The sequence below is a fragment of the Propithecus coquereli genome, unplaced genomic scaffold, assembly GCF_000956105.1.
Source record: "Propithecus coquereli isolate 6110/MARCELLA unplaced genomic scaffold, Pcoq_1.0 Scaffold179, whole genome shotgun sequence".
In the NCBI taxonomy this organism is placed as follows: domain Eukaryota; kingdom Metazoa; phylum Chordata; class Mammalia; order Primates; family Indriidae; genus Propithecus; species Propithecus coquereli.
The window spans coordinates 4,877,540-4,891,358 of NW_012142634.1; the positions used below are offsets into that span (position 1 = coordinate 4,877,540).

Consider the following 13,819-nt stretch of genomic DNA (forward strand, 5'->3'; position numbering starts at 1 on the left):
TATTTCATGAGCTAAATGGTCAACCACCTGAAGAAATTTTTCTAAAGGTGAGAGATTGACTGCATAGTTTCCTTTTTTGATACAAGTATTTGTTTACTGTTTGATTCAGAAACGAAAACTCTAGGTCAGAGTGTCTTGATCTCAAGTCCTAATTTAATCATTTATTTTGTGTAGAGATGAACCCACTGGATGTAGATAATATCAGCCATTTAAATTTTAAAAAATTCATCATGCTGGTAAAACTTCAACAGTGATTTAGAAATTCTAGTTTTTGTGCTTAGGGGTTGCTTTCTATGATTCCAAGAAATTTGTGAATCTTTTGTAAACTTAATAGCTTTCTGCTAGTTTGTTGCTCTTGACAAAATTTAATTTTTTTTTTTTGGTAACTATTCAATTGCAGGAAAAACTTAAACAGTTTGAAGAGCGATTAGCAGAAGAAAGGCACAATCGCTTAGAAGAACGGAAAAGGCAACGTAAAGAAGAACGCAGAATAACTTACTATAGAGAAAAAGAGGAGGAGGAACAGAGGAGGGCAGAAGAACAAATGCTAAAAGGTAGCTGTATAACCAAGATTGGAGGCATGGTAATGCAAGGTTGATGTTAGATCCAGCTTTAGTAAACTTATTTAGAAAACGTAGGAGTCATGGTAATTGGCTTATTAGCACTGTAATTACTGTATTTAGCCAGTTCTCAGAACCCTGTTTGCTGTATGTGAAAATACTATATCCTCTACCAACTTGTTTCCACATATTTGATGTTCTTTTAGAAATTGATTTTTTGTATTTTATCACTGCATCCTGTGTAGGTATTAACATTTATTATTGAGGAACACATGCCACATGAAGGTTGTCAAATGATTCTGTATATGGAATCCCAGGTGCACAGGAGTGGGGGAGGGACCCTAGTATCTTAAGTCATTACAAAACCGTTGTTGAGTGGCATAGTATTAATATTTGTTTTCTTGACTATCTTCTGCCATTTAGCTGATTGTAAACTATTTTCGAATTTACTTCTACACTCTGCTGCCTGTTTAATACCAGAAAAGTAGACACACACTAGGGGAATGTTGGGGCTAGGAGGCATTCTGAGTAACCCAATAAATTCCAGAGCGCGAAGAGAGAGAGCGTGCCGAGCGAGCAAAGCGGGAGGAAGAGCTACGAGAGTATCAGGAGCGGGTCAAGAAATTAGAAGAAGTAGAAAGAAAAAAACGCCAGAGAGAGTTAGAAATTGAAGAAAGAGAACGTCGTAGAGAGGAAGAGAGAAGACTTGGTGATGATCCACTTTCTAGAAAGGTGAGTTTAGAAATTCATGAATTTATTTTATTTTAAAGTGATGTATTTTTATCAGTTTGGGCTTGGTGTTTTAAGTCAGTTATTTTCATATCTCTTTCAAATTAGGTATTGTTTTGTCCAAAGAACAAAAGGTTCCTCAGGAGGGAACTATTAGCACTCTTTAGCAAAGATGGAACTCTGTAGGCTTTAGAATAAGTTGTCAAGAATACTTGTCAGCAAGAATGAATGTCATGAATGCATTTTGTCAATAGCTAGCACTCCTTAGTGTGGTACAGAAGAGGGACTATTCCTGAGTTCCTTGAAAGAAGTTGCTGGAATTTAGAGGATGATACGAATTCTTTAACTCCTCAGTACTTAAAAGATCTTTGTTTCTGGTGGACCAGCAGTCTCAGCATCCCTGGGAACTTGTTAGAAATGCAAACTGTCAGGCCCAACTCCAAACCTGAATCAGAATCTGCGGTTTAACAAGATTCCTATATGATTCAAACGCTGCTATAAATATTTATTTTTAATATGCGCTTAGGTTCACAACTGACCTATGTTCCCTCTGTCTTATCTCTGGAATTCCTCCTTCCGATTGGTATACTGTTGCCCCCTTCGTCAGTCTAACCCTCCTTCTTTCTGTCCCTACGGTACTGCCTTAATTCAAATTTTTCTTTGCCTATACTACTTACTGGTCTGCTTCCTAGTCTCTGATCATAATCTTCCCCTAGCTTCAGACTTTCTTTATATTGTGATATGCTTGATTTTTCATAATATAGCATGTTTTATTGCTACATCTGCTTTTGGATTTCAAACCTTCCTTTGGTTGGTCCTCATTGCTGAGAGCCACAGGGTAAAACAGGCCTTAGCATCAGGGCCTTTCACATTTACTGCCTTTTTCATCAGTTTCATCTGATACTGTTTTTTTCCTAGTCACCTGTGCCTCAGCCCTTCTGAGTTAGTTTTCTGCCTTATTATGTGTGTATGTGACGTCTCTCTGCACGCTCTTCGTTTTGCTTAGGATGTGCCCTCCTTTGCCCCTTAAAGGAAAGATTGCTTATGTTTTAAAGTAAGAAATAAATAGCTCAAATATTTCTGGCATCCTTTTTTCTCTGCTCCTTTATCTGTGCCACATCTGTATCAAATGCTTGTCTTTATGGGTAGACCTGGTAATAGTTATCTGTGCAGTCTTTAATTTCTGTTTCATAGTATTTGTCGATAGGTTTTTAATTTTGTTACTCTCGTTGCTAATTTCTAGTTTAATTCCTTGTTAGCAAGTGTGGCCTGTATGATTTACAATTTTTTGGAATTTAATATATTTTCCCTTGTGTCCTGAAAACATGGTCAGATTTTTATGAATGTTCTATTTCTGTTGGGCACAAAGTTCCATACATGTGTGAAATCAGAGCTATTGTGTTGTTTAAATCTGCCGCATCATGTTAACTGGTGGGAACTTCATCTCCTGAAGCAAGTGAGGAAATTTACCTGCTGTGATTATGGATTTCTAACATTTCAGTTACCTTTTGCAAATCTGTTTTGTTCATTTTCAACCTCTTGTTTCTGTTTTGTGGTCCCTTTTTCACCTTTAAATTAGAGAGTTAGTTTGATCTATTTACATTTTTAACGTATTAACTATTTGGTTTTATTCCTAATGTTTGCTTTAGAGCTTTTTATTTGCTTTTAGGCACCTTTGAGCCAAACTAAAGAACTTTTTTTGGTTCATTTTTGTTTTGTCTATTCTATTAGTGATTATCATTAATTTTCCCCCAAATCTATCTAAGCTTTCACAGTACAAATTGAGAACTCTGCTTTGCCTCTTCATAACAAAACAAAATTCTGAGCATACCTTTGCTTATGTTTTATTTCAGTAAGCTGGATGTTTTGCTTCCAAATCATTACAACATGTTATCTACTTAGGACTCACTTAACAGTTGCTTTTTATATCCATGTTAGCAAACATAATTTAGTTTCAAGTATGTTTACACTGTATCATGTTTTCCCCTTTGCAGATACTTTCGATTTTATCAATCTTAATTTTTAAGAATGTCTTTGTGTATGTCTCAGAAGTTTTGTTTTTCTCTCACAGCTGAACAGTGGTTTGTTGGTTCGGCTGGTTCAAAATCTCAGAAATTTGGAGGCTTTGCTTCTCTTTTTAGTACACAGTGTTACAGAAGGGAGGATTTTTGACACTAGTCTTGGTCTTGTCACTTCTGCAGATACTGTTTTATGCCTTGGAAACTTAGAATTCTATCTTTGCTGGAAAAGGATTTTTAAAATTTTGCTAAGAGTATGTTTAGGCTCATGAATGTGTTGTGGTCTTTTTCATTTCTCCTTTTTGGCACTTTTGCCCTTTCAGTAAGAGGATTCATTCTCCTTAAAGCAGACATAAGTTCCTTAACTTAAGGACATTTTTCTCCTTTTTCTCTATTGCCTTTTCAGAGTCCTCTTCTTATCTTTTTTAATGTTTCTTTTAACTCCTTTCATCTCTTTGTTCGTTTGTACCAGAATCTCTGAGATCCGTGTTGTAGTTTATTTGCTCATCAGCTAGACCCATTCTTTTCTTGGATCTACTGACTTGAAAAAAAAGTTTTGGCAGTCATGTTAATTTTTTTAGGATTGTTTTTGTTAATGGCTATCATAGCCCTCCTTAAATATCTCTTTTGAGGTTCTGTTTGTACTGTGTCCTCTAAGACTATGACTTCTTTAAGTATAATTTTCAAGGCAAGTGTCAGGGGTGGGAGAAAGTTGGTCTTCTGGCTGTGGATGTTCGTTCACTTCATTGTAGTGACCATAGTCACGTTGACTGGTAAGTTCTATGTCCTCGCAGTGTTCACTTGGGAAAGTCTCCTAGAACAACCTTCACCTTAAGAGAGAGCCCAGAGTCATTAGCTGTGATGACAGGGGACCAACTTACTATCTGGCTACTCTTGTCCTTCATTGCTTCTCATCCCCAGTTGTTATTGGAGGGTTTCATTGCCAAGACATTTTTTAAAAATTTAAATAAAGGAAATCAAGGTCCTCTTGTTCATGAACTGTTTGAAGTTGTGGGTTATTCTTAGCTTTGTGGGTTTTTATTTTAGTCTTCCCACCCTACCACTAGATCTTGTTTTAAAATACCTTCTAGAGTTCTAATTTGTCTGATTATGGCCTTAGGTTACATTTGTAGGAGCAAACTGTGTCATTTGTTTTTTTGAGAAAGTCTCACAGTGTTGCCTGGGCTAGTGTGCTGTGGCGTCAGCCTAGCTCACAGCAACCTCAAACTCCTGGGCTCAGGCGATCCTCCTGCCTCAGCCTCCCAAGTAGCTGGGACTACAGGCAACGCCTGGCTAATTTTTCTATTTTTTTTTAGAGATGGAGTCTCGCTCTTGCTCTGGCTGGTCTTGAATTCATCCTACCTTGGCCTCCCAGAGTGCTAGGATTATAGGTGTGAGCCACTGTGCCTGGCCTGTCAGAGGGTATTTGTGATTAAAATTATGTGCTTTGACCTGTAGAAAGGTTGTGCCAGATTTATGTTTTCACTGTAAGGTAACACCCTTTTCATAATTTTTAGTGATGGCACAGTACTTTGAAGGGAGAAATAGTGTTAATTTAACCACCCCCATTAGACATTTTATTTACTTCACTGTTCTTTGCTTAGTAGGCACTGTACTGTCCATTACAGGGCACTTGGCTTTTTTCATAGTCTTAAAAGTGAATTTCTAGGTTGAAGGAAAGAAATCTTTAGATATTTTAATGGCTCCAGGTGGTGCTCCCAGATTGCTTCCTGTGGTGTTTTATCAGTTAATAAAGCTACCCATAGTATATGAGAATACCAGTTTCACTGGACTGTCAGTCTCATCTCAGATTAAGAATGAAACGAAATTTTAAAACTTGCTTATATTTAAGGGTTTGACATTGTTTCATGTAAGTGCAAAAGTGATTGAATGGTAATACCAGTAGTTGTTAAAATAAACAAGTAGTTGTTGTCATTGTAGTACCTCTTGTTAACTTTGTTAATGTAGGACTCTCGTTGGGGAGATAGAGATTCAGAAGGCACATGGAGAAAAGGACCTGAAGCGGATTCTGAGTGGAGAAGAGGCCCACCAGAGAAGTAAGTAGAATCCAGGAAAATAGTACCACCTAATCACAGTCCTGTTACTATCTTACCGGTGGTTTTTTAAATTTATTTTATAGAGCTAGGGAAAGGAGAGCCATGAGGAATTGTATGCATGTCTAATTGTTACTGTAATTTTTTTTATAGTTTACTACAACATTGCTTTAGCTACTTGGCTTTTAAACATCTTGAGAAATACATCCTTCAGGTTTTTTTTTATTCCTTAACCTAACAATATTGTGTTTTGAGTAAGAATGAACAGTTCCAGAACATCTTTTCCTTTATATTTCTTAAGTAGATTGAACCGTCTTCTAAAATAACTGCCAGTGATAGGCAAGAATGCTGACTCTATTTCCTGTTCGGAAATTAAGTTTAACAACTTCATTGTAAAAGATGTAGAAGTCACTGAAGTGCTCCCGGTAAAGGGAAGATATAACTTTTTCAGATAGTTATCTGCTTATTGGTCTATTTGTTCATGAAAGTTAGTGGATTCTGCGTTACTTTTTATTAGTAAAACATATTTATTTAGGACCAGGATGAATAAATTTAGACCAAAGCTGATTTAAAAGAAAAATGGGTGGAATAAAAAATAACTCCCCCAAAAACCATCTTTTTAAAAAGATTGTTCTTTGTTGCCCTGTAGGGAGTGGAGGCGGGGAGAAGGGCGGGATGAGGAGAGGCCTCACAGAAGAGATGAAGAGCGACCACGGCGCTTGGGGGATGATGAAGACAGAGAGTCTTCTCTTAGACCAGATGATGATCGGATCCCCCGGCGTGTCATGGATGATGACAGAGGCCCTAGACGAGGTCCTGATGAAGATCGATTCTCTCGCCGTGGGGCAGACGACGACAGGCCTTCCTGGCGTAATGCAGATGACGATAGACCTCCCAGACGAATTGGTGATGAAGACAGGGGGAGTTGGCGGCATGCAGATGATGACAGACCACCTAGACGGGGACTGGATGAGGACAGAGGAAGTTGGCGAACAGCTGATGAGGACAGAGGGCCCAGACGTGGGATGGATGAGGACCGGGGGCCGAGGCGAGGAGGAGGTGCTGATGACGACCGACCATCCTGGCGGAATACCGATGATGACCGGGGGCCCCGGCGGGGCATGGATGATGACCGGGGGCCCAGGCGAGGCTTGGATGATGACCGAGGACCTTGGAGGAATGCCGATGATGATAGAATGTCCAGGCGTGGTACAGATGATGATAGGGGGCCTTGGAGAAACATGGATGATGATCGGATCTCAAGACGGGCTGATGACGATCGCATTCCTAGACGGGGTGATGACTCCAGGCCTGGTCCCTGGAGACCATTTGTCAAGCCAGGTAAAAGTCTAGTATTCAGAAACTAGACTGGATGCTTTATAGAATCTGTTTGATGTTTTTATGTGCTACTCTAATGGATGGCGGATTGGGCTTCATTATTGTTTTTTAGATGAACCGGTCTTCTATCTTTCCTTTTATATCTGTGCAGACTTTTCTGTCAGAAATTTGCCTTTGCTATGCCACACTCCAAAATGATTAAAATATAAATTCACAACTCTTCTTTAGTCATCTTATGCTCTGTATTTTCCTTCTGCCTTGTTGACTGCTTCCTTGAAGACTCTTTCTATACCCATGCCATCAGTAATGGTGTGTTCTTCAGGTTCTATCTTGAAACAGCCTCCTCTTACAAATAAATACTTAGAACTGAAGCGTACTAAAAGTCACAGTCCTGCCAGCCCTGGGGTTACACGTGGAAGAGCTCATTTTCTTCCTTAGTCCTCAGCCTGCTCATCTTATTTTTTTTTGGTAGAGACAGAGTCTTGCTATGTTGTTCAGGCTGGTCTCAAACTCCTGGCCTCAAGCATTCCTCCTGCCTCAGCCTCCCAAAATGCTGGGATTAAAGGCATGAGCCACCTCACCACACTTTATTCTCGGGCAGTTGTGGAGTATACATGTCTGTGACATACATCTCTTATCATCCTCTCCAGGCGATTTCCGCATATTGCATGCAACATATCTCCAGCTGGAAGTCTCAGTGACTTCAAACACAGCCTACCCAAAACTCCACTCACCACCACCCCCAACTCCTCCTCCCTCTTTTCAGGGGCCTACTGTCCATCAAACTGCGAGCTAGGAATCTGAGAGTTCTCCTTTATTGTGGTCCTTCATCCTTCATGTTAAATCTTTCATTTACTTTAGTTTTGCCTTTTTAATGTTCCTTAAATCCACCCACTTCTCTATTCCTCTTGCTTGTACTTGGTTCTGGGTCACCATCATTTTTCTCGCCCTCCAACTGGTCTTTGCTGGTCTTCCCGCCCCCTGCCCCCAGCTCCATTTTTGCATTAGGGAGGTATAGTAACCAGAGCAATCTGTTGTAAGTGTGGATGTAAGCAAGCAGCTTCCTTACCTTTACCCTTAGTGGTTTCTCTTGCCTACTTCTGTCTCTTCTAGTCTCACCTCATTCCACTGTTGAGCTGTGTGACAAACTGGCAGGCCAGTTTAATTTTGCCTCGTGTAAAACTGGGTTAACAGTACAGTAGATTTGTGATAATTTGCTGTAGTTATGTTTTGTAATGTTGCCACGAATACTGAACCATTCATTGCTCCTAGAGGACATACAAGGTTAGGTTCTGTGAGCCTTCGGTCACAATGTTTTTGTCAGCTATTCAGTATATAACAATGTTTTATATCTTTCTGCTTACAGACCCTTTATTTAGTACATAGTATTGATTTATTAACGTTGAACTCATGGCCAACAGTATTGTAATTCATGTCTAAACAAAGCTTATTAATTAATGCATGTATTTTCTCCCTAAGACACATCACAGCCACCTTGTGTTTGGGGATACTAGACAGCATTTTACCACTATGCTTGGGAGCCATTTTAAACAGTGAAATCACCAGCAGCAATCACAAAGATGTGAAAAACATGGCACTAAATAGACCTTGAAGAAGGACCCTTGTTTACAGTGTGAGAGCTGAAATAAGAGGCCTTGCCACTGGAGCTGGCAATGTGTGTGTCAAACGATTCCAATTCTTGCTACTCTGAACATGTCTTTCAGTGACTGTATAAATGCCATGAAGATTAATTTTGGGGTGACATACAAATTGTAGCAAGTAGGCAAATTCACAAGTAAAGAATACTCAAATAATGAGGATCGACTGTACTTAACCTCAGCTATGGATAGGATTGAACAGGTTGATATAGGCAGAGGGTTTAGGATAGTGCCTTGGCACATGGTAGAGTAGCAATGTTGGTGACAGTAATTGTTAACTTTGCAGCTATAATGAACTTTCATTGAAATCTCTGCTTCCTTTGGCTCTTTGTACCTACATATATATAATTTTCTTAGATTCTGACATCCCGTGGCTAACTGTGATCAAAAGATTTATCCTTGTTTAGTGACCAGAAAATGGTGGGTGGTAAATGGTGGAGAATAGAGTAGGAAAGTCTTTTTTTGTCAGTGAAGGCTTTGAAAATGTTGCAAGGCATAAACGAACTGAAAATTGGGGCTCGATCTCTCAGAGAAAACTAAGTTTTCTGCTTAAGTGAGCGATCTGTCATCAGAACAGATTTTATACCTGAAATCTCTATATACAACAGGAAATGTTATATACGTTTTTCAGTGGTGTTTTTGTTTCATGGAACACTCAACCCACACTATTTGAGTTTCCTATAGATACCTAAGTTAGAAAAATCTATTAATGATGATAGGTAGTAGTGATAGTCTGCAGTGATGTGTATACAGTGTTAATTTACTGTATTTTAAATGAAGTGTGAATGTTAGCATTTAGAATGGTGACGAATTAATGCCAACATTAAGATCTCTATTCATGATTGCCAGTCTGTTTCTTGACTGGAAAAAATATTTTGCTTCTTTGAAAAAACAGGTGGATGGAGAGAGAAAGAAAAAGCCAGAGAAGAGAGTTGGGGTCCACCCCGAGAATCAAGACCATCAGAAGACCGTGAGTGGGACAGAGAAAAAGAAAGGGACAGAGACAATCAAGATCGTGAGGAGAATGACAAGGAGCCTGAGAGAGAAAGAGAGAGAGAGAGAGATGGGGAGCGAGAAGATCGCTTCAGAAGACCTAGGTTTGATGTTCTAATTAAACTGTTTGTACATTTGCAGTTGGAATTGTCTTCAGTGCTTTCATGTATTCCAAACTATTTTTGAGAAATGGTGCTCCTCACCCTCACCACGTTTATCTTTTAGAATCATAGCACACATTTTAAAAAAATTTTAGGAATCATTTAATTGAATATTCCTTCTTTACTCCTTAGTAAGAAAATGGAGGCCTAACCTATGGCTGTCTATAAGTTGTAGACAAGTCCGTTACTGTTTGGCAGTGGAGCCGGTCCAGGTGTCTTTGCCAGTCCATTGCTTTTCCCCCTGTGGTTTAGGGTAATCAGTTTTACTGCCCTTAAATTATCAAAAGCCCTTTTGTTTTTATTAGTGGTCATAGTTCTACCTTGGCTCCATCTGCCAAAGTGGCTACACACTGATAAATGTAGACCAGCACTGTTTGATGTTCGATACAATTTTCTGCAAGGATGAAAATGTTCTGTATCTGTACTGTCCAATATGGTAGCCAGCAGTCACATTTGGCTATTGAGCACTTGGAATGTGGTCAGTGCTACTAAGGAAATGTCTTCATTTTATTTTAGATAAACTTAAGTAGCCACATGTGGGTAGTGGCCGCCTGTGGAACAGCACAGATCTAGGTGTTCTCATTTGCTCTCCATGCTTGAGGTGTCAGATTGAGGCCAAGTTAGGAGTTTAAACTTTGTCCCTGTTATATTTGTAAATTCAGCATCAGCATCAACTCAGATAGGATGTATTCACTTACAATTACCATGTAGCCTAACAATAGCAAGAACTTAACTTGTCATTTTAAATGGCTACAGGGATGAAGGTGGCTGGAGAAGAGGACCAGCTGAGGAATCTTCGAGCTGGAGAGATTCAGGTCGCCGGGATGATAGGGATAGGGATGACCGTCGTCGTGAGAGAGATGATCGACGTGATCTAAGAGAAAGACGAGATCTAAGAGACGACAGAGACCGGAGAGGACCTCCTCTCAGATCAGAGCGCGAAGAAGGTATAGAGGCTTCATACAACCAAAGTATTGGAGAACCATCGTTTCTGGGGAATTTTGGGTTTCATTTAATTATCTTGTAAACTTGTATGAACACCAAAAATGAGTTAAATGGTTGATATTTATTCAGCTTAGAATTCAAGATTTTTGTACACTTAACTCCATGGTTAGGCTGTGAAGTGAGCTCTTCTCTAAAGAACAGTGGTAGATTGAACTGGATAGTAAGCAGTATATGTTGGTAAAATTTATTTAATGAATAAACAGTTTGTCACTTATTTAAAAGTTATGTCCTGGCAGAAAAGCACAAAGTGTACACATTGTTTCTTTGAAATTTAGAGAGTGGAAATTTTGGTTAAAAAATACTTTTAAGATGCTTAAAATTTCGCATCTTTGCACTTAAGTGCTTGTCTTACAAGCTTACAGTATTTTGTCTGCACAATAGGATAAGAGTATTTCTTCTCTTATAACCACTATTTAAAACTTTCATATTTATATGGCTAATTTGCTGTTAAAATTCTCTGACAAGAGCCAAAGATCATTTTAATTTTAAAATTTTCACTCAGTCAGATTTTTGCCACCTCGTATGATAGGTTTATACCAATTAGGACATTTCCCAGGCATGATTTCCTTTTTGAGTTATACCTGCAAATCTGTATGTTATTTTAAAGATTTTATCAGAAATTACGTGAACTTTTATTGGTTTTTAATTGTGATTCTGTATTGCTAATCTTTAGTACAGGATTTTTGAGTAATTTGAGGCATTTCTTTTGCTTAAGTTACGTTTAGTTTGAGCCAACAAAATAAGAGTACAAACTTAGTCTTCTTTCTTTTTGTCCTTTTTTTTTAAACTATTTAGTAAGTTCCTGGAGACGTGCTGATGACAGAAAAGATGACCGGGCAGAAGAGCGGGATCCTCCTCGTCGTGTTCCTCCCCCAGCTCTTTCAAGAGACCGAGAAAGAGACAGAGACAGAGACAGAGACCGTGACCGAGAAAGAGAAGGTGAAAAGGAGAAGGCCTCATGGAGAGCTGAGAAAGATAAGGAATCTCTTCGTCGTACTAAAAATGAGACTGATGAAGATGGATGGACCACAGTACGACGTTAAGTCTCAAGATAATGGATTCAAATTGGTGTCTTACATAGGTTTGATCACATTCAAGGATTATTATACTTGTGCTTCAACCAATCTAAATTGGATTCTTTAATGTTGTTTCACCATAACACAAAAAGCATGAACTTGTATTAATCCTATATAATAGATTGATCATGCACCACATCCACAGAAGGTTGGAAAACCATGCCATTTTCTGGAATTTAAGGTGTTGCATTATCTCATCAATCATTTGTTTACAAAAAAGAAAAACTAAAAAATAAATTTAAAATGTGAAGCCTTCGGGTATTGAGTAACACCTGTATCTTGGTATAGAACTGATCTTCTTTTCTTTTGATTTTGAAATATCTGATATTAATTGGAATGAGGGTAAAGTTCTGTTAAAGAAAACATGTTTGAAGACCCTTTAAAGCGTGGATCTGAAACAGTTTTGACACCATTAGCTGTTGAAACATACCTCTTTAGATATTTTGAGGTATTTACTATTAACTAAATTTAGAAAGTTTTTAGATTCACTATAAGTGCAGTAAACATTACAAACATTGGATACAGTGGGATTTTTCTGTAGATTTTGCTTGAAAGAAGGTGAGTATAAAACAATTTGCAGTCGTTACTATAATGATAAAAATACTGCTCAAGTGTGAATCCAAAAAACAGTACAGCTTTTAAATTTTAAAGCATTTGGTAAACTATCGCTGAATTTTTTCCGTTGCCAATAGCAAACTGCTTTTCCATTAATGGAGAATTCATGCCTTTCAAGCATTTTAAATATGACAATATTTATAAATGTGTGATTTAGAGGAATTGTTTAAATTCTCTTTCCTAATTTTCTCTTCAGGATAGATTCTTTCAACAAGTAATTTGTAGTAATGACTGTGTTGACTTCAGTTTTGGAGTGTAGTAGCTATGTTAAAGATTAACTATTTGGTCTCATTGAAGCCAACACAGAACTTGCTGCTGTGTTTTTTCTTCAGTGATAAATAAAATACTTACAGAATTTGTTTTAGTGTTGATTTGTGGTTGTAGTTGGTGTTCTAACGGTAAGTTTGCATATTCAGTTGAGTTTGTTATTTTACTTGAATTTTTATCAGTGCCATTAAATGTCTCAGTGTTTAGAATCAAAGAAAATACAAAATAACTTTAAAATATAAAGCAAATGGGGTTAGGATGTTTCCTGTAAAATGTCCTCCTTTGTTAATGTGAGAATTCTTTAGTTTCCTTGTAATGCTGTCCTCTGAGTTTGTATGCATGTTGTGTCTGTGAAGTACCACCTTGGATTTTCACCTGAAATTTTAAAAATCATAGTTAATTTCAGAGAATGTTAATTACAAATTCACTGTGGCTATAGGCACTTACGTTATTTCTGTTAGTGAGTAGTCTACTGTTGAGAATCCCTGTTGGTACAGCTATAAGGCCAGAAGAGGGAGTATTGATGCTTTTTTACCTAATCAGATGTACCGTTTTCTTTTTGATGTTACCAATGTTGGAAATCACTTTTTCAAAACTTACCTTTGTAGTTGGCATTTCAAACCCGTGGGAGTCTTAAAAAGTCTTCTGTGGGGAGAGAACTTTTTCTAAGAAGAGAATTAAAGAGCAATGATTATATTGGGGGCAGTAACCTGCTGTGAATTTTACATTACTAGACAGCAGGCCTGTACATGTGACATCACAGAGAAGTCCCAACGGACAACTTGTTTAATCAGGTTTGTTTAGGTGAGTTACAGATGCACGTGTAAGGGTTAGGTTTCAAGGCTAGTCTGCAAAGCCATCCTTTCTGCCCAAACTATTTCTCATACTGTCCTCCCAAGTTTTGTCTTGGTGTAGTCAGAATCCGAGCACAGGAGGAGGGTAGAGTCGTCTCATGCTGTTGCTTTGTATTCCTGCTCTTAGATTTCCACTATCCTGGCCTCACATCCTACTCCCCTGCCCCCACCCCAGTATTTATCAACAGGTGTTAAAAGAAAGCTGAACAACCAACCTACTCCTTCATGTGCTAGGTATTCTTCCATGTTCCCAGTGGCTTTTGCATTTTTAAATGAGAATCACATTGCTGTTAGCACAGATCTGAGGGTAGAGACATCATCAGCCCAAAGACTTGTGCATCCCATCAGTTGTCCGTAGGGCCTACCAGGAGGCTGACATCTGTATGCATGGGATGTTTTTGTGTCAAGAACTACCTGTGTTTCGTTCTTTAACCAAAGACATTTGACTGTAGGTTGATTTATAATTTTATAAATCTAATTGAAATATGTGG

The 13,819-nt window shown here is 38.4% G+C and overlaps 1 protein-coding gene across 2 annotated transcripts in view; it reads left to right on the forward strand.

The window, feature by feature from the left end:
- Positions 1-12,566, forward strand: part of EIF3A (eukaryotic translation initiation factor 3, subunit A) — a 37,936-nt gene extending 25,370 nt beyond the window's left edge. Inside the window, exons 16-23 of one of the 2 annotated variants that reach the window (XM_012642417.1) lie at positions 401-554; positions 1,108-1,292; positions 5,276-5,364; positions 6,011-6,475; positions 6,506-6,702; positions 9,253-9,454; positions 10,268-10,458; positions 11,312-12,566. In XM_012642417.1, the coding sequence (XP_012497871.1) occupies positions 401-554; positions 1,108-1,292; positions 5,276-5,364; positions 6,011-6,475; positions 6,506-6,702; positions 9,253-9,454; positions 10,268-10,458; positions 11,312-11,559 (1,731 nt within the window). In that variant the 3' untranslated portion in view covers positions 11,560-12,566. Of the gene's footprint in view, positions 1-400; positions 555-1,107; positions 1,293-5,275; positions 5,365-6,010; positions 6,703-9,252; positions 9,455-10,267; positions 10,459-11,311 lie in introns of both variants that reach the window. The other variant, XM_012642416.1, reaches the window with a different exon arrangement.
- The last annotated feature ends 1,253 nt before the right edge of the window (positions 12,567-13,819 follow it).